The 27,191-nt window shown below is 47.4% G+C and overlaps 1 protein-coding gene across 9 annotated transcripts in view; it reads right to left on the bottom strand.

Moving 5' to 3' along the window:
* The window catches only part of APBB2 (amyloid beta precursor protein binding family B member 2), a 388,585-nt gene that overhangs the window by 72,683 nt on the left and 288,711 nt on the right, over nt 1–27,191 (bottom strand). For all 9 annotated transcript variants that reach the window (XM_019413533.2, XM_019413479.2, XM_019413526.2 and 6 more), the window contains one exon: nt 3,338–3,484. In XM_019413533.2, the coding sequence (XP_019269078.1) occupies nt 3,338–3,484 (147 nt within the window). The remainder of the gene's footprint in view (nt 1–3,337; nt 3,485–27,191) is intronic.

Here is a 27,191-nt window from a genome sequence, read left to right as displayed (position 1 = left end):
ACCACCCTTCAAGTCTGTTATTTGTTTTCCTAAGAGCAACATCCTCTCCTGACTAAGCATAAGTCTGGGGCACCAGGGTGACTCAGTTGGTGAAGTGTCTGGCTCTTGATTTCAGCTCAGGTCATGATCTCACAGTTCGTGAGATCAAGCCCCATGTCAGGCTCTGTGCTGGCAGGACGGAGCCTGCTTTGGATTCTCCATCTTCCTTTCTCTCTGTCCCTCCTCCACTCATGCACTCACTCTCTCTCTCTCTCTCTCTCTCAAAAATAAAGAAACTTAAAAAAAATATGCATGAATCTTTCATACTCCCCCCACACCCAGCTTCTCTCTCCCTTTCCAAGTCCTCTCAAATGTATCCTTAGCCTGCCTTCTACCCAGCTCTTGTTTTTCATTATTTACAATTCTGAATCTTGACTCGGGGAAAAAAAGGCTAATGGAGGGGTTCCCTGGAGAATCCGGTCTTTCGCTAACTCCACGCCTGTCATTCTCATCACCTGTCTCTGTCCATCCCTTCCTCTCTGGTCAGACCCTAGCAGGCATGTCCCCGATGGCCTTCCCGCAACCATTACCATCCCATCCCTTGGTATTTACAGTACTTTGCATCTATGTGATTTGGTTGACAAACAGCAGGTGCATCTGTGGCATCTCTTGGTACCACAACAGCTAGTGTTTATAGGACTTTATCGCATTGCAGATACTATGCCATGTGCTTCGGGCACGTTGGTTCATGATCTTTCCGACTTGCCCTGAGAGCTTGGTTTGCTATTATCTCCAATTCACAGACGGGGAAATCGAGGCTTCAAGGTTAGGCAACATGCTCCAGGTCTCACCCAGAAACTGTGAGGCCTTTAGCGACAAGGTGCTGCTGTAATACCACAAGGAGAGGCCGACGTTTCTCACTGCTTGCATGGCTCTTTAGGGTTTGGCCTCCTGTCTCCTCACATATGTTGGCTCTTTGGGGCCAAGAACACTGGACTATTCAATTTTATTCCCCCTGCAATTCCTCAGGCATCATTTGAGAAATTATTAAACATTTGCTGCACACTAAAAGACGGTGTCCTTTCCCCCACCCTTAGCTGAGGGCAGCCCTCTGGTGGTTTTCAGGAGATGCAAGATGGCTGTGCCTCGGAGAGCTGGGAACGGAGAGGGGGCAGGTCCCAGGTGGTGCCAACCAGGTGATGCACACTGGGATTACCGAGAGCTGTCTGGGCATGTCTGGTGCCTTCTCCTTCCTCTCCGTCCTTCCCCCAGGAATGAGGCACTGACTGTAGCCTAAGAGGTCTTCAGCCAGACCTGCTAGTGAGTGGCCCCCAGTACAACTCCCACCTGGTAACCCCCACCCCACTTCTGTCCAGCTGCTGCATGGCAAACACCTTGCAGATACTAACACATTCTGAAAGCCTCTGTTTTAATGCTTTATGGGATGTGAGCCATGGTCCCCCTCACTGAGCAGGGTGATGCATTTCCTTTGAGCTAACTCAGCTTAGAAACCCCAACCGGTCCTCCCAAAGGTCCCAGAGGCTGTCTTTCTTGGTTAGTTCTACTGGCCACCTTTACACTGTTGGTCAGAACCGATGCCAACTTCCAGCTGGTCGTCTAAACTGAGAATGGCTGGCTGAGTACGGAATGTCCCTGAATGAAAATACAGCGTGGCTTCTGCTGGGTCATTCAGCACACTCGTAGCTTCCCATGCACATCCTATCGATTTTCTCATTAACACACGGCAGCTCTGGGCTGCCCAGTATAAAGTCTTACTAATTGGTTTTTGTTACCCCAACAGCGATGTGTATGCAGCCGTCATCTAAAGATGAGACACTCATCCAGCACTCATGACTATATTTTCAGTCACTCAAACATGTAAGGAGTTGTGCTGTATGTGTGAGGCATGGCAAAAAGGCAGAGCTCATAACCCTAAGCGTTGAGCTATACTTCATATAGTATGAACTAGAAACACTGCCTGAAGAGTTTATTATTCAGAAGAGGAAAGAACTGAGAAAAACAGGAATGGCATAGCAGGGTTAAGTAGCAGATTTCTGGCCTGGCTGTTCCCTCACAATATAGTGCCTCACCCTATATCCCCATCCAAAGTTCTCTCTCTCTCTCTCTCTCCTGTAGGAATCTTGCCAAGTGGAGATTGCTTTAGAATTTTACTAAGCTCTTCTAAGTATCTAATGCTAAGTATGGTGGTATTCATCAGTCACTCACACATTAGTATAAATTACTTTCTTCTAAATCCTAGCTGAGATTTGTTCTTTTGGTGGAATAGCATTTTTAACTGAAGGAGATGGCAGGTAGATAATTTGGTGGGAAAGACATGTCTGGGTATTTGGGTGGGAGGTGGGAAGTAATGCAGTGAAAGTATGGGAAAGCCAAATACCAAACAAATGTCCTTTTCTTGGACAGGAGAAAATTTTTCCCTCTTTTCCCCATGCTCGAGATCTGAAAGTCTGGACGGCAATGCAGCCCAGCCCCAGTCTAAGGTACAGAGACTCCTCCACGGGAAGCCTTGGGAGCCCCGTTCTCATTATGACACAGCTCCTAGGGTAACGTGATGGGGGCTCCAAACAGCCCATCAAAGGTGTCAGGGCTCTGGTGACCCTGGGCATGATTTAAGGGTCATGGATTCATGCAGCGAGCACTGTTTCCAGGTGCTCCTAACATACCTGCTCCCCAGATCTCCAAGCATGGTAGGCATATGGATTTTCCCGTTTGATATGATTTTTATAAGAATTTGGTATTTTTACCTATTACGTTCCTTTCTGAAATGATGTCAACTAACATTTCAAAAACAGAATTACCTTATTTAAAGTGAGAAAAGAATATATAGGCATCCATTCTAAAAGCTCAGGTATAATACTGATTTTCAGATTATAAATAAAGCAGAACGTGTTATAAAAGGATAATTTGTCAACTTTTAGAGTACAGGGACATCAAACATTGCTGCGTGTATGTGTAGGGGTCACATTACCCTTTGAGAACATAGTTTCAGAGGCTCTTTCTCTCCTTCTTACATAAGGGTGCATCCGATATTGCATGCAAGTTTCGGGGTTTCGGGGCCCTAGCACCCATTCATACATCTCTGGGGCTCAGAGATACCAGGTCAGACCCTGTCATGTAGACACAGAGAACTGTTCTCTGCCAGGGCCCAGTCCTCGCTGGGATCTTGGCTGGGCTAACAGATAAATCAAAGGGTACACCATGCTCACACCACCTGCCTTTCTGGGAAAACGCACCTGATAAACATCCTCAGTATCACATCCCGCGGAGCTCTGGCGTCTCACAAAGCACAGCAGAGCATAAGCAAGCCTGCCATTAATTATTCCCACGTTTTACTCACCTCTCCCCAGATGCCGACCGTATCCCGGATGTCATTTTTGCAGTAAGAAAGCTGCCTGATGCAGTTGTTAACGGCAACGCTGCTTTTACCAGGGGCGAGGTCCTCCTCTGCCATTTCCACCCATCCCAGGGAACGCACAGCAAAACACTGGAAGACAAAGCAGAGGGCATGAAAGTACACACTGATCATGGCCCCTCTCCTCCAGTGTGCCAAAATCCCCTGCAAGGTAGCCCTAATGCATCTTCAGTTACTATATCATGTCTGGTCATCAAATTCAGCAAACAAATCCTCCATTGTTGGAAAATTACACTGTGACTGTTTTTACTGTTAAAAACATGTAGTGATAAACAACTTCTTGCCTACTTTTCTGTGTGTGTTCAGATTTTTGTCTCAGAGTGTAGATTACTAGAAGTAGAATTACAGGGCTAATTAAAGATTAAAGATTTTTAAGCTCCTTTACCTATGATAAGGCATTAAATTTTTTTTTTTTTACATTTATTTATTTTTGATAGAGACAGAGCACAAGTAGGGGAGGAGCAGAGATAGAAGGAGACCCAGAATCCAAAGCAGGCTCCAGGCTCCGAGCTGTCAGCACAGAGCCCAACGTGGGGCTTGAACTCACAAACTACAAGATCATGACCTGAGCTGCAGTTGGACGCTTAACCGACTGAGCCGCCCGGGTGCCCCGGCATTTTTTTTTAAATAGTAAGAAATGCAACACCCATGAAATTTACTACTTGTTAAACGCCTAGAACAAGATAATGGGAGAGAGAAAGAATTAAATACATATTAGGTACTTGTTTCTAATAATGATAAAGCAAAATGTGTTTTCTAGTACCCAGAAATGAAGGAAAATAGGGGGAAAATGTGCTTTTGTGATAATAGGTCTCGGGTCCTATAGCATCTGTAATTAGCACCAAATCCTGAAAGCCCACACAATGGACAAGTTCATAAGATACTTTACAGCACAAATTCTTTTAATGGTTTTATCCTTTAGAGATATTTTATTTGAGATCACACTCCTTGTCTTCCTTTTAGAAATTCGTTTCTTCAACTGTTTCAAAATATAAAAAGTATTATATGCACATTGCAGTAAATGAGAAAATTCAAAGATGTATAGAAAAGAAATTCACAGGACATGTGAGGGGTAATTTGGCTACAGATCTGCTTGCTGTCAATCGCCAGGGATGCTAGGTGGCTGAAACCGGGGGCTCCCAAGCGGCACAGCACTTGAAGAAGAGCCTTCCCATCCCAGGCGGGGCAAAGGAGGGGCCCCGTCTCTGCGGGAGCCAACAGGCTGGCTCTCAAAGAGCATCTTGTAAAGTTCCCAGAGTGTACTTCATAATCAGACTGAAGAAGAGGCAGTTAACTAGGTATGAGCAGTGAACAGGACAGCCCAACTGTTGAAAAAGACAGAAAATGCCCACCACCTCCAGAATGCAAACAGCCAGGGTCCCCAGGGAACAGGGAATGTGCCTCCGTTCCTTCCACGACCGCTGCCCTAAAGTAACCTCTAGCTTCCTTAGAGTACATTTACACTGAGGTTTTGAACCTCCCTCCAACTCACAGGGCTTGGCTGCCAGGGCAGTTCCAACAAGGACCACCGAGGGCGGAAGAACTCCCCCTCCCCGCTGGTAGGAGGAGTCCCTTGGAGGGTTGGAGGCGGGCTCTTGGGAGGGCCCAGCTCTGACCCATAACTAGTATGAAAACTAGTATGAAAACCAGATAACCAACCGCCCCGTGCAGTTGCCATCTCCGGACCTGCCTGCTGTCCCAGCTGAGTGTACTTTGGCTTTGATCACTCTTGAATGCTTGCTTGCTTGCTTACGTGTGGTTCTGAATTCCTCCTTGGCCAGACTCAAGAACCAAGGCCAGGGAACACGACGACTTACTGCTGACGAAATGAAGAAATGCTATGAACTGTCCCAAAGTGACCACATTCAGTCCAGTTCCACCTCCCCTGTCTTGCCCCCACGCCCTGACAGGACACCTCCTTCCCCGAGTTGCTAACCACGTTCTCTCAGAGGGCCAAAAACCCCACCAAAGTACCCATCTATTTAAGCAAACGGCACACAGGTCCTTCAGCCTAGTGGGGACACAGTGAGGTATCTGCATAAGCACAGGGAACAGAACAGCAGCCCTGAGCTGACGGTGGATAGGATGCCTTCTACAAACACACCAACAAGACAAGGTGTCCCTGTGATAGCTGCAAAAGTTACTCAGCACCCTGTGTCCGGAGGGAAGTTTCTGGGAGACACCCTCACACTTCATCCAGTGCAGTGAAACCACTCACAGGGGAGGCGGATGCCCACGGGCACGAGGGCGGCCTCTGTCAGTGGCGGGCCCGGGCCGTCTGCAGCTCTGCTTCCTCAGCCCGGAGACCAAAGTGTGTTTCTCCTGGCGGGTAAGTCACACCCGCCACACACCCACACCATGGCACACACCTTCCCGAGCTCACACCCGCCACACACCCACACCATGGCACACACCTTCCCGAGCTCACAACCTCCGGGGGGGTGGGGGTCAGGGTGGGGGGCTGTGCCCCTCAGTGTCTCTTTCTGCTTCTTGCACGTTAAGTGTAACTCACTAACCTCCTCCTTGTTGGTTCCAGCGTGGCCCCACATCGGTAAAAACACAGTGCCACAATGATGGGTTTTGGGGTGGTGGTGGGGTTGGGAGCTGACGGCCAAGAAAGAATTCCTGAGACGTCTTTTGATGTAAAGACAGTGATTTTATTAAAGCGCAGGGACAGGACCCGTGGGCAGGAAGAGCCGCACTGTAAGTGTGTGTGTGGGGGGGGTGACCGGTTTATGGACTGGGGAAGGGGGAGATAAAGTTGAGAGAGTTCCTGAAGGAACTGTCACGTGCGGTCCACGGTTTACTGGAGGCCTAGCTATTGTCAAGCTAAGGTTGTTTTCCCCTCTAGCAAAGCATTAACGTTAAGACAGGAGGGAGTTCCCGGAGAAATGTTATACTGACTGCCTCAAGTATCTGTCAACGCGCTGCAGGTTATAAGGAAACTGAAGTTTACCTGCCATTTCCTTCTGCCTTTGATCCCCCCATCACTATGGAGGGAAGGGTGATGTTGGGGCTCCAGGAAACTGAGTCTACAGGGGTTTCAGGAGATTAGGCTATTGATAAGATTGCCTTTTCCCGTAATTTACTAAGATATTTGTAAACTGATGGAGACTATCAGTTTAACCATTTGTTTTCTGTCCTGTCCTTTGTCCTAGGGCAGCAGGAGGGCCTGAGGAATGCCACACATAGCTCACCTGGGGGCGGGGGAGGGTGCTATTAGCCTGTACTTTGCCCTCAGCTTGCCCCACACTCCCTCCTCAACAACCCACCCAGCCTGCTTTCTGATCTTGTCACATCCCACCTTGTGATGAAAAACTCTGCGTTTCCACCTTCACCAAATAAGCGTGTGGCGGTTTCCCCATAAGCCAACAAGCAGTTCTCAGACAGCAGCTGGGTGTCCTACGATTCAACTCCATTCTGACGCCACCTGCAGACAGTCCCACAAGAGTGTCTCTCCTCCCCCCCCCCCGCCCCGCCCCACTGCATCCTCACCCCCCCCCCCCCCCCCCCCCCCCCGCCACTTCAGATGCCAGTCACAAGCCCAGGTTATAGACTGCAGGTTCCAACAACTCACTCCTTGGATTCAGTTCATTTATTAGAGCAGCTCACAGAACTCAGAAACATTTTACTTACGACCTTCCACGCCCGCCCAGGTACCCTGTTCTCCCCGGTCTCCATGTGTTCACCATTCTTTTGGGTTTGTATGGAGACTTTACAACTTAGGCAAGATTGGTTAATTCAGCAGTCACAGGTGCACTGGTGATGGAACTCAATCTCCAGCCCCTTCCCTCTCCCCAGGGTCCAGGGGTGGGACTGAAAGTTCAACCCTCTACACACCAGGTTGGCTCCGATGGCCACCAGCCCCAGCCTTGGGTGCTTTCCAACAGCCAAATAATTAGCATAACAAAAGTGATTAGCATCCCAATCACTCTCAGCACTTCAGGGAACTCCAAGGGTTTGGGGAGCTGTGAGCGGGGACCAAAGGTAAGCACCAAACACAGGAGAAATATATCTCAACATCCAAATATATTTTTTTCTTATAAATCACACGGTCACACATCTCTAGTGCTCTCCTCCTGTGTCAAAAAAGAATTGGAAACTCTCTTGATTTGGAGAACATTTATATCATCCCAACCTACTTTAACGCAGAAAATAAACACAGCACAATTGTATCATTTGACACAACAAACCAGACATTGTCCAAATGCCAAAGGTATTATTAATTCATTTACTCCTCACATCAACCCTTTGAAATCAATACTACGTTAACTGTACCCATTTTCTAGGTGAGGAAAGAGAAGGAAGCATCAGGCTAATAAGTGGTGAACTCAGGGTTCAAACCCAGGCAGTCGGACTTCTGGGCTCCCACTCTTAACCACTGTCTATCTGTCTGAGATTTTGCTGTAGGAACAGTGTCAGAGAGGGCAACAGAACAGCCAGCAACATCAGCACAACTGTGAGTATATATGGCCCAGAGCAGGGACAGCCTGGATTAAAATCTCAGCTCTGATTTACTGGTACTGTGATCTTGCCAAGTGATTTACACGATCCCAATTTTTTCCTCATTTATTAAAATGGAAAGAACACGCTGAACATTTGTTGAATGGAAAGAGCAAATGAATAGAGTGCTACAATAAATCTTAACTGGAGTTATCAAAGGGGGAAAGAAATGAAAGGACAGATTTGAAGTTAGGGTGACCACATGTTCCAACCGTCCCCACGACAGTTCTGGTTTATGTTTGCTGTTCTAGCAAAATCACTGAGTGGCTCCTTTTATTCTCAAAAGGGTCCCAGTTTGGATAATAAATTATTATAGTCACTCTAGTCAAATTCCAGTGATTCTGCCTCTGACGTGAAAACTGAGGTTTGAAGGGGATACTGTGATACGCCCAAGTGGAAACAGCGTTCGAGATTGACAGAAGCTGCCATCAACAGACCATCTGGTGATCCTGGCAGAGGTGAACGGCAAAATGCCAGTATGACCATACGAATGGTCATATGCCCTTTAAACTAGAAGCCAGGAACACATTTTGCCTGCTACAAAATCCTACAGCCCGTAAATACTCAAAGGAATTTAACAATAAGTAGGGAATACTGGCTGCTTTTTGTCCTTTGAGTTCAAGATTTCAATCTAAACAAGCTCACTGAAACTCAAGGGTATTTTTCTTGGCTAAGAAATGCACATGGTGCATGAAGTGCATTGTTTGTCACACTGATAAAAAGAAAACAAGACCCCTTACTATATTATTACAACGAATTTAAGTAATTTTCCTTGTGCAATCTTGCTGCTGTTGTAATTCGGTTTCTGATCTATAAAGCTTCACCACGGGTCCCCGTGGCCTAAGTAAGAGGAAACAGGTATAAGGGGAATAGCCGAGAACCACCAGGGAGCGAGCTCGACTTCCTACCGAAGAACCAAGTGACAAAGAGCAGCCTGTGCTGTTTGGTGCTGCCCCCGTGTGGCGAGGAAGGTTTACAACCACCACCACTTTTCCTTAAGCTCAGAAATAATGATACTTAGTGTAATCAGCTCTGGGAATAAACATTTGTTTCAGAGTACGGAAAGAGCCCAAAATATTCAATCAAAAAAACCAAAATATTCAATAAAAAAAACCCAAATATTTAACCTTTTTCAAAATTTAAAGAAAAAAAAACAATGTTTGCTCTTTGATGTTCCTTTTTCTTCTCCTTTTTCTTTCTTCTTTCTTTGCTTCTTTCCTTTCCTTTCCTTTCCTTTCCTTTCCTTTCCTTTCCTTTCCTTTCCTTTCCTTTCCTTTCCTTTCCTTCCCTTCCCTTCCCTTTCCTTTCTTTTTAAAATTTTAAAGTAATCTCTATACCCAACATGGGGCTTGAACACACAACCCCAAGATCAAGAATTGTACACTCCACTGACCAAGCCCGTCAGGCACCCCGATGTTCATTTTTCGGTAGCTCTTTACCAAAAGGGCACAAATGAGTAATGGTTCAGGGAAAGGACAGTGTCATCGTATGAATCTGGATTTAAGTCACAACTTTGGGGAAGTCACTTCAGATCTCTGAGTCTCAGTTTCTTCATCTGCAAGGTGGGAATAATAACAGTACCTATACTTTATAGCATTGTTGTTGGGACTACATGAGACAATGCAGATAAAGTGTTTAACATAGTGCCTGGAATACAGCAAGAACTTGATGACCGTTTGTTACATTATTGACATTTTAACTTTCCTATGTGTGGGTTTTAAAGATCTCTCTAGTTTCACAGACTGCAGCAGAGGCTAGCATGTGGAGATGTGCTGTGGGCTGTGGTACATGCAAGCACAGCACCCACAGGCCTTCGTTGAAACACAGAAAACTGGCCCCTGGCCCCACAGTTTCTGATTCAGTAGGTCCTAGTAGGGAGTCTGCAAGAGAATATGTGTTTCTTTCTTTTTTGTAATTTTTAAAATTAAAAAAAAAATTTTTTTAAAGATTTTTGAGAGAGAGAGCGCGCGCGCGCGCATGCACGTGCATGAGCGGGGGAGGGGCAGAGAGAGAGGGAGACACAGAATCCAAAGCGGGCTCCAGGGTGAGCTGTCAGCACAGAGCCCTAAGTGGAGCTCGAAGTCAAGAACCATGAAATCATGATCTGAGCTGAAGTCAGATGCTTATCCGACTATGCCACCCAGGCGCCAACCCCCCCCCCCCCCGGCCCCCGCCTTTTAAAAAATTTATTTTTTATTTTGAGGGAGGGAGAGAGTGTGGGAGGGGCAGAGAGACAGGGAGAGACAGAATCCCAAGTGGGCTCCACATAGTCAGTGCAGAGCCTGATGCGGGGCTCAAACTCATGAAGCATGAGATCACGACCTGAGCCGAAGTTGGACGCTTAACCGACGGAGCCACCCAGGAGCCCCGAGAATCTGCGTTTCTAACAAACCCCCAGGTGATGTTGAGGTTGCAGGTCTGGGGGCCACGCTGTGAGAACCATCGCTATAGACAGGACGGCTCCTTTCCTCACCCAAGGTCACGCTGGCCCTAAGCTCGTCCTTAAAGTAAAGCGTGGGTGGAAAGCCCAAGACTGCCACTTACTATTCATGACCTTGAGCACGTCAGTGAAAATCTCCGTGCCTCAGCTTCTTCACGTGATACTCAAATTCCCTGTCTCCCAACAGTCTGTCACATGTGCGGATTAAAGGGGCAGAGTTTGCCGCTGCTCCTGTTGCTGTTGTCAGTCATCACTGGCATTAGGAGAACGAGAGTCACGGCTGAATTCGAAGGGACACAGCTCTTGGCCCGAGGCTTCCTTCTCTCCCACCCGGTCTCTCCTCCCCGAAAAGGAATCAAATTGTCACATCTCGGTTGGAAACACACATTCTGTTTCAATTTCATTGTCTCTGAGTACTGCATTAATAGAGACACACGCCTGGGGGAAACCTCTCCCAGGGAACACGTGTTGAGGGAAAGAATACAGTAAAAAGCATTGGTTTCTATGGTCAGACAGTCCTGGGTTTGAATTCCTACATTCCCGTCAATGGGTGCTCAACCTCCGTGAATCCAAGTTTTCGCAGGTGAAAAATGGTTACAATATAGGGTCACAGAGCATCCGGGAGATCCAAAGGAAACGAGGAAAGGAAAGTGGCTGGCGCATTGTGGGCCCTTGGAAATATTCACTTTCTTCTCTCTCTGGATCAAGGAGGCCCTCTCGTTTCACTCTTTGTTCTCTGGGAGGTGGTCTGTGTTTTCTTCCCCTGAGCTTTAATGAGGACAAGCAAGATGAGAACACGAGAGCAGAGGACTGGGGGGGGTGGGGGGGGGGGGTGTTGCTGTGCCAGGACCAAGATGAGACAAGGGTGGGGGGAGGGGGGGGAGACGAGGGAACCAGAGCTGCTGGAGGGTCTAGCCTTGCCTCCCCCCAGGTAAGCCAGCCTCGCTGAATGGCACCGAGGAACACGGTGCTCCAATGAGCCAACGTCCACAAAGCAGCACCTTCATTGCCCAGATCAAGTTCAGTGCCCTATGACTACTGAGCGGCAATGACAAAGAGGAGGATGATACCAGAATCAATAGCCAAACTACATTCGAATTAAAAAAGTTCACGGAGAAAAGGCTACAGTTGGGTCTAGCGCTACACATGTAATCTTAGTTAACACTCATTTATAGGACTGACTTTCCATTGAAGCCTAATCACCCTGCAGCACAATAACAACGGTGTATTCAAGTCAATCAACATTTACTGAGTGCCTATTAGTTTCTGGAGACACAGAGAAATGAGTCAGACACAGCTCCACTCTCAAGAAGCCTGCAAAGGAGCAGACACGAAGTGGGAATCTACCACACGGCAACGGGAAATAAAGGGACACAGACGTACACATGCGTGTTGATTGCTCAGAGACAGGGAGTTTGGGACTGATTCCTGAGTGATGTGGTATTGAGCTGAGCCTTGTAGGATGGATGGATTCATTCAGTTAACAAACATTTACTGACACTTTAAGCCAGGTACCGGAGACACATCGATGAACCAAAAGGCTCTGCTCTGAGTAGTATTTTAAAAAGTTGGAAGGGTGTATTCATTTGGCCATGGCCCCAAAGGTGACACAGCTCTGCTGAGTGAGCAAGATGAGTAAAGGTACATGGTATGTAAGGGAGGGGCATGAGCATGATGGTTTAGAGCCCAGGATTTCAAGTCACTGATCTGGGAACAAATCCCAAGTTGGGTGATCTGAGCCAAGTTACTTAATCTTGGTGAGCCTCAGTTTCCTCCTCTGTTGCAGTGAGGACAATGGTATGGGCCTCCTGGGGGTACTGGCATGATTAAATGGAATGGTCTGTGCTCAGTATCTTCACAAGATCTGGCCCAAAGGGGATGGGTGAGAAAAGGGGGCCGCTCTTTTCTCAAGATCTTCGGTCTTTGTCAAATGTGTCAGGATTGGGGAATGTCACCAACAGCCAGCCATTAGATCCTGTTTTGTTTTTCCAACTAACGATCAAGTGGGACTACACCTCAGTGGCTGGAGGTGGAGAGAGACACAGGGCCTGGGGAGGAGCAGAGGAGGAGGGCCTGGGGAGGAGCAGAGGAGGCTCTGTATTCTTCAGAAGGGCAGGCTCTATCTCCTCAGCCCATCTCAGGGTGTTTAACCAAGAGTCTACCGCCCTGGGGATGGGGTCCGTAGATGGGCTTCTAAACCTCCTGAAAATATATTCCAAATTGTTTGTGTGTTTCCATATTATGGAAAAGTGTCCAAAGCTTTCACCAACTTTCCAAAGGCTGTGAGAATATGAAGTGCTTCAAAAGAATTCCAAGGGAGTTAGATACCAGAGTACTCAGTCATCATGACGTCAATTAAGACACATGTTATCGGGATACAAAAAGCTTACCGGTTGGCATCAGAGTTCTTCTCTGACAAGTGGAGGAGGAGGAGGAGAATGGTTCAATGGCTCCACATACGAAATGATTGGGAATTCAGGGGAGAACAGAAGTGTGAATGAAAGGCAAGTGGGTATATAACCTCTAGGGAGGCACAGTCTCTGAGCGGGTGGCTTGTAAAGAGGAGGGAAGTTCTGAAACCCGCACCTGTTTTTGAACGCAGTGTAAGCCCCTGGATTATCCTTGGTGCTCCAGCAAAAGTGAGCTACAAAGCGATGGCTGGTGTCCAGGGAGAATGAAAAGAGAAGGGTGTATGCTCCCCTGGGGAGATGCAGGAGAGAAGCAGCAACAAGCAAAGGCCTCAGGGTGGAGCCGGGGAAGTCAACACAAGCCCCAGGGCATGGGCAGAACTTTGGGAAGGACCCCTGGACTTCCTCAGGACAAGAGACTGGCCTTCTTCCCTGGAGCCTGGAGCAGGGTGATTCTGGCTGGTGCCGTTTCGCAGAGCTCTTCTGCAGAGCCCTTTTAGGTCTGTGTTCTTGGGGCCATGTGTTCCTGCTGCACAAGACTGTGAAGAAGAACTTTTCTTTTTCTTTTTTTTTTTTTTTTAAGAAAAAGAGAGAGAGAAGCAGGGCTCAGCTGGGGCTCATGTTTTTACCTGAAGCGGGGCTCGTGCTCACCAACTGTAAGATCATGACTTGAAGTCAGATGCTTATAGACTGAGTCACCCAGGTGTCCTGAACATCTCTCTCTCTTTTTAATGTTTATTTATTTAATTTGAGAGAGAGACAGAAAGCATGAGTGGGGCAAGTAGGAGAGAGGGAGAGAGAGGGAGAGAGAGGGAGAGAGAGGGAGAGAGAGGGAGAGAGAGGGAGAGGGAGAGAGAGGGAGAGAGAGGGAGAGGGAGAGAGAGGGAGAGAGGGAGAGAGAGGGAGAGGGAGGGAGAGGGAGAGAGAGGGGGAGAGAGGGGGAGAGAGGGAGAGAGGGAGAGAGGGAGAGAGGGAGAGAGAGAAAGAGAGGATCCCAAGCAGGCTCTGTGCTGACAGACCCACGTGGGGCTCGATCTCATGAACAGTGAGATCATGACCTGAGCCGAGATCAAGAGTTGGACACTTAACGGACTGAGCCACCCGGATGCCTCCAAAGAATATTTTTTAATAATCATACAGCCCATATATGAAGTGAGAGTATCTTTTTCAAAATTTTTTTCCATCTTGGTGGCCAGAATAACACAGCCACTTAGGGTACCTTCATGACGTTTGACATCCTCTGTTCCAGGAGATTTTCCCTAAGAGTTAAGAACAGCTCTCCACCCTGTCACTGCCAAGTTACTGTGTGCAATGGAGACGGCCCAAGCCTGATTTCTCTCTCCGGGCCAGTCTTCCGAACGTCCAGACTTCACTGAGAACTAGGCGGCCAGGAAGCAAAGGGCTGTGACTGTCAGTGATGTTCACAGAGACTGTTCTAAAAAAAGCACAGGCTTTTCATGACTCAAAACATCTTCCTTGGATGTTGCCTCCATAACAGGGAGGTCTTCAGTTAATTGGTGTTTGTGGTCACTACATGGCAGAATATACATCACTGTCATTAGGGACACCGTTTTTAATATCATGAAGCTTTATTTTCTAGTGCCTTTCTTTGAAACACTGAAATGCTTTCCAAGTCCAGCCCCCCGGTGGGCTCTGACTGGAGAGGTGGCTGGGGACTCCAGAGTGGAGCCTGACCCACTTCTCCATCCAGCTGAAGGAAGGAATCAGCCTGATTAATTATTCAGCATGACCCCGGCAGGCAGCGAGGACCCAGAGTGCATTTCTGCACGGACCCCAATGAAGCGCATCCGCTGTTCCAGCTGTTTCTCCCTGACTGTGGAAAACATGGTGAGCATTCGGGTACAAAACAAGACGCCTGGCCCTTGCGGCCCTGGGACCACTAGGGCCATTTACTTTTAATTTCCGCCCCCCCCCCCCCAACCTACCTTTCAGAACAAGACAACGCTGCTGTGTTGTGTACACAAATACACCCTTTGTTAACATCCGACAGGGCCTTCTACAAAGGGAACAGTCATAATAATAACAAACACCACTCATAACAACAGATCTCACCCCCATAGCACTCACCATGTGCTGGGCACCAAGGATGGATTTGTGGGGGAACCACTGTCCACAACAGTCGTCTCCATGCCTGTCTGCTTGCTCACTACTGACTGCTGGGTTCACAGAGCGTGGTTCCCAGCCTGGGGCTACCTCTGCCACCAGCAAGTAAGAGGATCTGTCCCTAGTAAATGTTCTGGAAACATGCAAGGTCAGGGGGCAGGAATAATACTGACTGAATTCTCTGTGTTTGGGAAATGCCTCAGAGCAGGTGCAATTATAGGGAATCATAGCTAAGTTATTTCACACAAATTAGGGAAAGGATGTGACGCAGTTAAGGAGAACTTTCAATTCTCCCGCGTGGACAATGTGCAGCCACGCAGCTTCCCCAGATCTAAGGGTTTAGTGATTTTATTTACTTACTTATTTATGTATTTATGAGAGAGAGCGAGTAAGCAAGGGGAGCAGGGGAGGGGAGGGGTAGAGTGAGAGGGAGACAGAATCCCAAGCAGGCTCTGCACTGTTTGCGTGGAGCCCGATGTGGGGCTTGTACCCACGAACCCAGAGATCGTGACCTGAGCTGAAATCAAGGATGCTTTAACTAACTGAGCCACCCAGGTGTCCCGTTGCGATTTTAAATCCTTAAATGAATAGGGGCACCTGGGTGGCTCAGTTGGTTAAACATCCAATTTCGGCTCAGGTCATGATCTCACGGTTTGTGAGTTCGAGCCCCGCATTAGTCTCTCTGCTGTCCAGAGATCTACTCTTTCCTTCTCTCTGTCCCTCCCCACCCTTCTCTCTCTCAAATATAAATAAATATTTAAAAAGCACATTCAATCTTTAAGTGAATATATAAGGATTCTTTCCAAGCACATGTGTCTTTATTTCTCCCCCTCTGTGCCATTCCCAAGTCAGTTCCTGGCTGCGGGGACTCTTCCTAAACTATTCCCTCTGCTATACAAAACATGTTTGCTGACTTGTAACCACGCAACATTGAGAAAAGCAGTCCTTTTGGGATTTATAGAAACTGAGGTTTGAACTGCTATACTGAAAAGAATGCACAAGGTAGTCACGCGGGAGGAGGCAGAGATGAGATTTTACATGTACTTTAAATATTTAACTGTTGCTGGGGTTTCCTCCCTTCCCTACTCCTATTCAGAGGAAACAACCCCCCCCCCCCACTGCCCCGTCCTCCTCACTGAGAGATCTCTCCTGTTAGGATGATAGTCCACCTGAGCAGAACAGCAGTCTGGGCTCCTTCCTGTCCCCTCGAATGGCCGGACAGGCTGGGGAGATGAGTCTGAGGCTATGCTGGAGAGTGGGACAGCGTCACTGCTCTGGGTTTGGCTTTTAAGTTAAGACACACGTTTGCGCAGCACTGAAATCATGACATGCGTGTGTTCTGCTTTTCGTTTATGACACAAGATGTGTATTTTCGTGCAGCAAGGAAACCCTAACAGCAATACGTCGTAAACATTATTTCTGAGTATTTATTATCACCTTAAAAGCAATATTCTCACTAGTGCTTAGGTGAGGGGAATTCAGAATCGGAATGAAGAGGGAGGGACTTTCCATTTTCTGAGCTCCTATGTTAGGGGGCTTTATTAGCTACCCAATTTAATTTAGGCTAATTCTTACAACCAAGTGAAAGAGGTACATACATTCCCCCACACCCCCCTCCATGTTTGGAAACAGGAACATGCTTGTAAAGGGACTCTGGCAGGTTCAAGCCTTCATAAAATATTTTTTTAAATGTGACTTGGGGTGCTGTCGTAGTCATACTTAACCCTAACGTTTGTGAATGTGGTGTGAGGAGGAGGCTGGAGGGAGGAAGACCAAGGTGGGAGATGCAGTGTCACACACACACAGTAATTAGGGGTGTGTGTGTGTGTGTGTGTGTGTGTGTGTGTGTGTGTACATTACATACTGAGTAGACAAACTCATTTCCCCTGTGTTTCTCCTTTGCTACTGACAGACCACTTTGCTCTGATAGTTTTTTGTCACCAAATATGTGGGTTTTCTTTTTTGCTCACGCTAAGCAATTCTCTGTAACACCCCTGGGTGCCCTATAATTTAACCCCATCCTGACACTGTGTACCTGGAGACAGCATCAGATCCCACAGGTTAAGCGCTCCGTCCCACAAGACTGCCCTACCTTACATGCCAATGGTGGCTCCAGGTTGTCACCTGGTGCTTCTGACCATCTGGCTGTGAATCGAAGGTTCCCACAGCCCCCTCTCTGGGTTTCATTAATTCGCTAGAGTGGCTCACAGAACTCAGGAGACCACTTTCCTTCCTCGATTACTGGCTCGTCATAAAAGCGTAGGGCTCAGGAACGGCCAGAGGGAACAGCTGCATGGCGCGAGGTGTGGCGAAGGCGGCCAGCTTCCGGGCCCTCTCTGACCACACTCCCTGCCCTCCACGCGCTCACCAACCGGAATGCTAAAGCCTGTGCTTTGGGGACCTTGATGGAAGCTTCATCATGTAGGCACAATCTATCGTTAACTCCACTGCTATTACTCTCCCCTCTCTGGAGAATGGGGAGGTAAGGCTGAAAATTCCAAGCTTTTAATCATGGCTTAGTCTTTCTGAGACCAGGTCCCCTTCCAGGAGCCCAACAAGAGTCACTTGCTTAGAGCAAAAGACACTGCTGTCACCCAGGAAATTCCAACGGGGTTAGGAACTCTATTTCAAGAATCAGGATCAAGGACCAAACAGTAGAACAAAAGATGCTCCTAGCGCCCTTATCATGTAGGAGATCATGCTGGTGCTCTGTGCCAGGCACCAGAGGGAGATGATGTATACTTTCTCTTACATATTTAACTTACTCCATATGACAACATATAAGAAACACGTTATTATTTCTATTTTACAGATGCGGAAACTGAGGCACAGGGTGGTCATTATGGACTGAACTGTGTCCCCTTTTGAATTCATATGTTGAAGCCCTAACCCCCAATGTGGCTATATTTGGAGACAGGGCTCCAAAGAGGTAATTAAGGCTAAAGGAGATCATCAGAGTGGGTCTAATACGACTGATGTCCTTATAAGGGGAAGAGACACCAGGGATGTGTACATGTAGAGAAAAGGCCATCTGAGGACGCAGCAGGAAGATGCCATCTCAAGCCAAAGAGAGAGGCCATGGGAGAGACCAAACCTACCAACACCCTGATGTTAGACTTCCAGCTTCCAGAACAGAGGAAAAAAATGTCTGTTGTTTAAACCACCCAATCTGTGGTATTTTGTTACGGCAGCCTGAGTCAGCTCAACTTAAGGTAACCAGCTTGGGGGCGGATAAACTTAAGGTGCATAAACTTAAGGTAACCAGCTAGCACATGGTGGAACTGCCATTCAAACCCAGCTTTGTGGACTGACAGACCACTGGAACCATGCTATGCTGCCTCCTAGGGGCAACGATAACACTGGTTTTCCTCAAGAAGGGAGAGCGACGCGGGTATACCTCTCTCTACACCGAGGGAACCCAGAGAGAACCTACCGCCCTTACCCAACACACAGTGCACACGTCTTCAGCACACAACAGCTAGACCACACTGACAGCAGAGGTCAGGGAGACCTGCCCCCCCCCATTCTAAAGAGGCCCCAGAGAATTCAAGGCCAGAAGTACACTGAGAAGGAAATACCCCCTCCCCCCCATAGGGAATGAGTGCTTCAAAGTTCTTAGAGTACTTACTGCTTCAGGCTGGCCCTGAGACCTCTCAGAGGCATCACGGAGCCTCCACCACAGGCACTAACTAGCCCTGAGGTGGTCCTGGTGCCCTTGCACAGATTGTCCACTGGAGGGCGCCATCACCCTGCCTTCAGTCCTTCCTTCCCTCCCACCCTGCCCGCCACCTTCCCCACCCAACTCCAGTAACAGATCACTGGAGGTAAGGAGTCTCCATGGAGGCAAAGGAAATACAACTGCAATCAACTGTCTGATGCCTGTGCTAAACCCTCCGGGCCACAGCACCGCTGCAGTGTGGGAAGGCCTAGGGTTGTTAGGCTCAGGCACAACCTGTGGGAGAGGCCACAGGGCAGCCTAGCGCCGGGCTGAGGCCTCTGAGTATCATCCTCAGCCAGAGTCCAGCTCTTTCTCCCTCATGAAAGGCTCATGTGCAGTTAAAGAAAGGCCAGTGTTCCATGGCAATCAAAAAGTGTTTACGATGCTGGTCCACCGTGATTCTTAATCTGCAGAGTAGGGGTGAACTGAAACCACATTATGAGCAATTTATATGCATTTAAAAATAAAACCCAGAACATTGATTTATTAATTTACAGAGAGAAGTGTAAGTCTGACGGGATGCTCCAGTTGGCTAACAAGGGGATTCATTCTCTGGAGGAAATCTAGCCCGGTTTTTAGTCACCAGCCCCCTGCTAGCTGATGAGAAAAGATGCGAGCAGAAGAGCTGGCTTCAACATCTCAACGGCCAGGATCTTCAGAGATTCACGGCTGGTGCCACAGACAGGTCTCCGGGGTTGTGACTTCCTATGTGAATAGTTCAAGTTCACCGTATTAGTCATTTCCTGCCCAGGAACTAGGCTGGCAGTATGAGGCCTATTTTTATCAATGAAAAAGTTGAGCAGAGGTGGGTTCAAACAAGAGACTTAGCCCAATGTTTCCAGAATGTCAGAGAACAAGTGATGTGTATGTGTATATTTAAACATCAACCTGCAGGTAGATCACATTGGACATCTTCTCATATAATCACCATTGTCTTTCTAGCAATGACCATTTATCAAGTGCTTACTCTGTGCTATTTTATACATGAAATTAAGAGTCTAGACTTGTGGACAAGCATGAAAAAGAGTGTACAGGTCACTTTCTAAATGCTGCATCCTGTACAACATATAGCACGACACGTGCTCACAGACCTGTAAGAAAGAAGCCACTTGTTTTACAGGTGAGAAACTGAGATTTGGAGAGCTTTGTTGAATTGCTCAAGGTCATATATTAAATAAGCACCTGCTAGAATCTGATCTAAGGCTCAGTCCTCGAGGTGGATTATTCTCTTGATTTTACAGAAGAGGAACCAGCTCAGTGAAGTTCAGCAAAGTGATGTAGCTGAGGACCAATGGATCCTAAGCTTGGTCACTATTCTTTGTTCTACGTTAACTGTTCTATAAACAGGAATGTTCCTTGACACCAGGCCTGTTCTGTGGGCCTCTGGACACCCACCACCCAGAAGAGGGCCCAGCACACAATGATGTGCTCAACAGATATTTGTTAAGTGAAGGCGCTCAAGCTGGAGACCAACTGAGGTAACATGGCAAGAATAGACCAGATCTGATTGGGAATCCCGGACCACTACTCTCTGGCTGGGGCCTTGGCAAGTTAATTGTCCAGTTTTTGCATCCTTGGAGGGATAACCCCACCCATGCAGGTGGTGGTAAGGGTTCAAGGGGATGTGTGCTGAGCCCTGGCAGAGACACTGACACAGCCATTTTTATTAGAGCAAAATGTATATAGCTGGGACTCTGAAGCCAGAGCACCCAGGTTTGAATCCTGGCTCCACACTTAATTCCTGAGTGATGCAGGGCAATGTACTGACCTGCCCAGTGGCTCAGCTTTATTTATTTCTTTTTGAAAATTTATTTATTTATTTTGAGAGAGAGAGACAACACAAGCTGGGGAGGGGCAGAGACAGAGGGAGGGAGAGAATCCCAAGCAGGCTCTGCACAGTCAGTGCAGAGCCTGACGCGGGGCTCGAAGTCACAAATCATGAGATCATGACCTGAGCCGAAGTCGGACACTTAATCAACTGAGCCACCTAGGTGCCCCTGTGACTCAGCTTTCTAATCTGTAAAATGGAGACAGCGGTAGTACTTATGTCCTAAGGAACACTGGGAGCAATAAAATGGTAACATACATCGAATGTGCTTAGAACAGTACGTGGTAAGCTTTCAGCATGTTAGTTATCATTATGATTAGCTCTAAATTATCAACAAATCCTGATCTAAGCCATGCCTAGTGACATAGAAGTCATATAAAAACATGCAGTTAGCATATTTTTACGAAAATACTTGCTCCCAGCAACGTACCATGTACATTGGTACCATGGCTCCACTCTAAGAATAAAGGGCTAGTTCTTCCAGGAGACTAATCCCTGCCCAGTGCCCCAACCAATCTCGTTTGTTAGGAACTCCATCGTCACTAGCAGGAAGGGCCTGGACTCAGGTTTGCAGACTGGAGCCAAGATTCAAGGGTCCTGGAACACGTGGACTGAGGAACAACCTGAATGCTTCCTGTGTTTACAGTCCTTCGATCTGGGCTCCAACCGGTTCCTGATCGACACACTGGGCACCCAGCTAGACCCAGCATCCTGTCCTAGAGCTGAGCCCCTTCGCAAAGGCCTGTATTAATTTTCCCTCCAGGTGCTGGTGGGATCTAAACAACTCATTGTCATGATGTCCCCTTGTCCAAACCCTGATTCTGAGCTCAAGACCACTTGAGATGCTTATATGACAAGGACCCACTCATTAAACGGAACCCTCTGGATGTGGGGCAGGCCTGCTGAGCCTTGGACCATTCCTGCACACATTCAACAAGCAACAACGGACAAGTGTAGAACTCAATGTTTTGTTTAACTGTTGAAAAATTCAAAAGCTTCTACAAAAGACTTTTATATATGATGTGAAATGCTCACTCTCATGAAGCGTGGAAGACTGGGGACAAGAGGGATTTCTTAAACCTGACAGCTGGACCTGTCCAGCTAGGGCCCCTGTCAACTCCCCCCAGCCAAATATCCAATCATGACCCACCTAGATGGCTCCAACCTGCTGCAGCCCAAGGCCCAGGACAGCTCAGAGTGACCACAAAGCACCTCCAAGAATCGTGATCTGACAATAACCACAGAAACTTCTCCCGGTGGGACTGTAAACATGTTACACAAAAGGGAACTTGTGCTGGAGACATTCGAATGCCAACAGAAGCGGAGTTTGTGGCAGTAAACACCAGATTCACAGCCCACATGCCCAGAGCTTGAGTAAGAGCCCGTGCAAGTCCAGGCCAAGGAGCTAGGCTGGCAGGATCCCACTTCATTCCTGCTGATAAGCAGCAGATGTCTGCACTACTGGGAACCCACTCTTACTCACTGAAAGCGTGAATGGTATTTTAATTTTCCCCTACAGGAGTCTTGGAAAAGACTGGGAGGCAAGTTCTATGATCCACATGGCTGATTTACACTATAGATTATATTTCTGCTGCTGCAAAGTTGAGAAATGTTATTTGCAGAGTAAGCACAGAGCAAAACCATAATGAATACCCAAGTTCTGCACATAAAGTAGGCCACTTTATTTTGCTAGGGAAAGCAAGACGGCCATATGAGCTCTAGAGGAGATGCTGATCCAAAGAAAGGAGCAGAGAGAGCCTGAAGTCAGGAGACAGGCTGTTCCCTCCAGCTGGGGGCCTGGGGAAGCTGGGACTAGTTAGAGCTGGGACCCTGGGGAGATGGGGAAGTTACAGACACAATCTCAACTAATAACAAGTCTGCCTGCAATATGGCAAATGCAATACTCAAATAACCAAAGCATCATTTTTTTTTTAATTTTTTTTTTAACGTTTATTTATTTTTGAGACAGAGAGAGACAGAGCATGAATGGGGGAGGGGCAGAGAGAGAGGGAGACACAGAATCGGAAACAGGCTCCAGGCTCTGAGCCATCAGCCCAGAGCCTGACGCAGGGCTCGAACTCACGGACCGCGAGATCATGACTTAAGCTAAAGTCGGACGCTTAACCAACTGAGCCACCCAGGCGCCCCCCAAAGCATCATTCTTAACAACAGTTAGCCAAAAGCATGCTCTCTAGGCACTATCAGAGGCAATTCAGAACTGATTTGACCTTCTACTCTAAAATGTGCCCAGTGGACGACTCCACGAAGAATGGTCTGGAATAAAGCCCTTCCTTGCAATAGTTCAGGTAAATACAGTCCATCCTCACTATTTGTAGATTCCCTATTTGCAAATTCATCTACTTGTTGAATTGTATCTGGAACCCCCAAATCGGTTCTCGTCACGCTTTTGTGGTCACTTGTGGACATGCAAAACAGTGGCAGAAAACTGGGGTTACTCGATGTGCACATTTCCCAGCTGAAGTTGAAGAAGGTGATGCTCTGCCTTCTTGTTTTAGCTCTCACGCTGAAAACAAGTGTCCTTTTGATGGTTACACAGTGCCTTGTGTTTTGCATTTTTGTGCTTTTTGTTGGCGATTTTGCTTTTTAACATGGCCCTGAAGCAAAGTGCTAAAGTGCTATCCAGGGTTCCTAAGCGCAAGAAGGCTGCGAGGTGCCTTACGGAGAAAACAGGTGTTAAGTTGAGATAAGCTCCGTTCAGGCACGAGTTATGGTGCTGTTGGCGTGAGTTCAGTGTTAGTGAGTCAACATGACGTATTAAATCAGGTGTCTTTAAACAGAAACACACGTAAAACAAGGTTGTGTACTGACAGGTTGATGAAAATGTTATGAGCAGAGACTCCCAGGAACCTAGCTCTGCATTTCCCTTAGGAGCAAAGCTTCAGTATTTGCTAATTTAGTGTTGGCACCTTCGAGAACCACCACAAATAATGGGCATCCACTGTATCTGCCCTTCATCCCAGAGTGAGGATGGAGGTGCCTGGGGTAGTGAAAAGGGCTTCATTACTCTTAAGCTTTCTGGATCTTGCGTAGGATGTAGGCGGGATTAACAACCATGAAACCCATGGGTTATTGTCCTGGTGCTGCTGGTAGCTGTGACCTTCAGGATGTCCCCTGATCATCTAGGCTTCCCTTTCCTCATTGAACAAGTAAGAGAGGAGAAGGGGGTGCCAAGGAGGGAGAAGAGTTTGGGCTGAAAGATCCCTCAGGACATTTCCAACTGAGAAACACCTCTCAAACATCTCATCCCACTCCTGTCCCCCTGGCTCGTTCACGTGGCTCCAGCCGCACTGGCCTCCAGGCTGATCCCTCCTCTGCCAGGCAAATGCTCACCTCCGGCTTCCCCCTTTACCCACCCGGTGCCCTCCCTCACATTGCACTTGATGTCTCCCTTCTCGGGAGGCCTTCCCTGATTATGTAAAACTGCAATCCTCCCTCCCCTACCCCCACCCCCCCAGCATGATCTAGTTCTCTCTTCCCTACTTGATTTTTCTCAATAGCAAGTATTTTCACCTAATGTGCTTCTATTCCACTTCTGTGTTTTGCGGTTTACCTCCCTCCTCACACAGGAAGGTAAGTTACATGAAGGCAGGAAGTTTGGTCGACAATATCCCTTACCCCCAAGCATGGAGCCTGACTGCGGTAAGAGTTCATTAAATAAGTGCATATATATAAAGTCGGCTTTGGGCAGCAGCTGATGCCTGGTACAAGTTAGCTATAATTGTCCTCATCACTGGGACTGACTGCAATTTTGTCGTTGGTTTGTAAGAAAGGGTTCACGACACTACTCACTACGAAATGACAAGTCTGCACTTTTTACAAAGTGAGATGAACGAACTCATTGAGCTCATAAAGTACAAACCTACAAAGACCTTAATTGTAAGCACTGCTGTGATCAACCCCAAGGAGAGCATTTACCATGTTTCAGTTCTCGAGGCTGACTCCTAGAAGTCTGCCAAGTACTCACAGAGGGGAAGCATTTAACCACGGCACAGAGAGCCAGAACACAAGGGCTCTGGGGACCCTGGAAGCCAACCACCTCATTTCGCAGATGAGTAGACCCATGTCCCGAGGGCATCACCCACTAACAAGAACAAGCGTCTGCCTTGCAGGGAGTGGAGCAGACGCGGAAGGTCTGTCTTCAAGAGGTTCCTGCAGTAACCACCGCTTACTGAAACAGTCCCTGACCAACTTGGCAGCGAGGTAAACGCAAAGATGAGTATGAATGGGTGCTCTTCCAAAACATTTATGGCAACTCAAGAAGAAGGATTTTAACTAGTTGTTTTAAGGAATTTGCTTTAAATGAGATATACTGCATTCTTAGGGCAGGAATGATGTACACAGGGCTGAGATATTAAAAAGGAAGGCATTCACAGCAAGAGACTAGAATGAAGGCTAAAAATGTAATCCTAGAGATGACAAGGTATCTGAGGAATGGGTACATCTTAGACTCTATCTGACCAAAGAGGTCCCTTGTGGCTTCTTACAAGCAGGCACAACGCAAGTGCTGCCATTAGCAAGCCTGTTTCAGAAATAAACGCCACGTGGGGAGCCTGGGTTGGCTCAGTAGGTTTAAGCATCTGACATCAGCTCGGGTCACGATCTTGTAGTTCCTGAGTTCAAGCCCCACATCGGGCTATGTGCTGTCGGTGTGGAGCCTGCGTTGGATCCTCTGTCCCCCTTCCCCCCCCCCCACCACGGCCCCTCCTCTGCTCACACTCTCTTCTCAAAAATAAACATTCAAAAATAAAGATATATCTTAAAAAAAAACAAATGCCACACTACCAAGGTAATGACTTCCCACTTTGTTCTTCACATGGAGATTGGCAGCTCTCAGCCTGTATTAGCTGAGCTGTGCCTTCCCAATGCAAGATGTGTTTCTATTCGAATGAACCATCTTTGGCCCATGTCGACTTACATAGTTGGTTCCTGTTCCAATATACCGGTGTCTCAAATAAAATCATGTCTTAACTGGCATGTGTGGGGATGCAAGGAAAGATGGATAGGAGGAGCCATAAGAATGCTCAGGGGTTCCAGAAACTGAAAACTGTTCTAAGAGCAAGCATGACTGTGACCAACTTTGGTGATCACACAAAATAACCAAGGAGGGCAGGGACCCAGAGAGTGTTGCAAGGCAACGTCTTCCCAAAAGTCCAGGAGGAGATGTGACTCCACAGTTTGGATCCTGTCCCAAAGCCTTGAGACGGTAATGAGGCACAAGAGAGTAAGTAGTCCACGAGGTAAGCCTTGACAGAGATGGGGTGCAGAGAGGGGAGGCCCTGAGAGAGAAAAACGTGGTGGGAAGGGTCAGAGGAAAGGAACAAGAACTTAGTATTCTGACTTTCGCAGTACCCTTGACAGGACAGGGCTCCTAGACCGGGACCAAGCCAGCTACGGGACACCTGGGCTTCTGACCCCAGAATGTAGCTGGGGTGGGTCTAGTGATTTGGGCCCAGATGGCTGGTTCAAGTTCAAGGAGAAGCCTCATTCCCAAACTCCTCTCTTCTTTTCCTAAACTCCTGTGGTAGAAAGTCAATAGTTCATCTCGAAATGCTCTATTTGAATTAATTCCAGCTCCCCAGTTAGCCTCTAAGCCTTGTTTTCAGAGCTGAACTCAAAGCTTTTCTTGTCCTCTTTGCTTGATCGATGAGGCCCATCAAAAGAAGGTGACTTGCCCACGGAAGACCAGCCTGTCAGAGGCAGGTATGGGTGAGCAGGAGAGAGGGCAGTCTCCTGATTCTCAACACAGTACCCCTTCCACTGTCCCCTGCAGGTTCCCCTAAGAGCCACCTGAGGTCAGAGAACCAGAATATTTTTTTTTATATCCTACAATGCTTAGGTCAGTTTCAAGCACATCATTCAGCACTTATATCTGTTAATTTTTTCTTCTGAGAAAATGCAGTGCATCCAGAAAAAAATCAGCAAAACTAATCAAAGTGTCATGAGCCTTGTGAATTCTAAAGAACAGCAGAGGGAGTCCAGATTAATTTTCACAGATTAATCTTGAAGTATGTGAATGAGTGTGGGGAAAATGCCAACTGAAAACTGTCCTTCCACACAGCATATCGAGCAAGAGGTAGGGGCTTTGGAATTGTAAGGATAATTTGGACAGCAGTAATACTGAACTTCTTCAGGAATAAGATACTAAAATAAGGAACCATCTACCAAAAGGGCTGCCCCGCCTCTGGGGCAAAGCTTTAAAAACAGCACGATGAGTTAATATTCCATGAGAATGCATCAGAGCATTGACCACCCCATCATTCAAAGGCTTTGGGAAGAGCCTTTACAGCATGAAGGAGGGAATGGTAGTTCATACCTGAGTACATACAGGAGTAAACAAAGTATTTGTTTTTAAGTCTTCAGAATGTCTTCATATGTGAACAATGTGAGATGCCCAGGGCGGGCCGGGCTAATTATCTTGATTTTACACAGCTTACTCTAGTGGGAAAGAAGACCAGCCTTAACTGGCACATCATCACCCCTGCTAACGTATAGGGACTCAGCTCATCTCTGCAGACTTCCCAGCTTTCATAGAGAGAAGTCCTCAAAGAACTCCAGAGGAATGGGAAGGTGTTTCGCATTTAATGGAACACCAAAATATGCTATGGGCCACTGGGAAACTTTCCAGCTTCCTGTGTCATTTTTTTCCCTCTGTGTCAACTTTTTAAGAAGTTAAAAAAAAAAAGATTTTGGGGAAGATGTTTTATAGGTGCTACATTAGTTATCTCTGTGATGGTAGG

Source organism: Panthera pardus, unplaced genomic scaffold (genome assembly GCF_024362965.1).
Source record: "Panthera pardus isolate Hobbes unplaced genomic scaffold, ASM2436296v1 HiC_scaffold_13, whole genome shotgun sequence".
Lineage (NCBI taxonomy): Eukaryota > Metazoa > Chordata > Mammalia > Carnivora > Felidae > Panthera > Panthera pardus.
The sequence above is the reverse complement of the archived record's forward strand: the minus strand, read 5'-3'. Positions and strand labels throughout refer to the sequence as shown.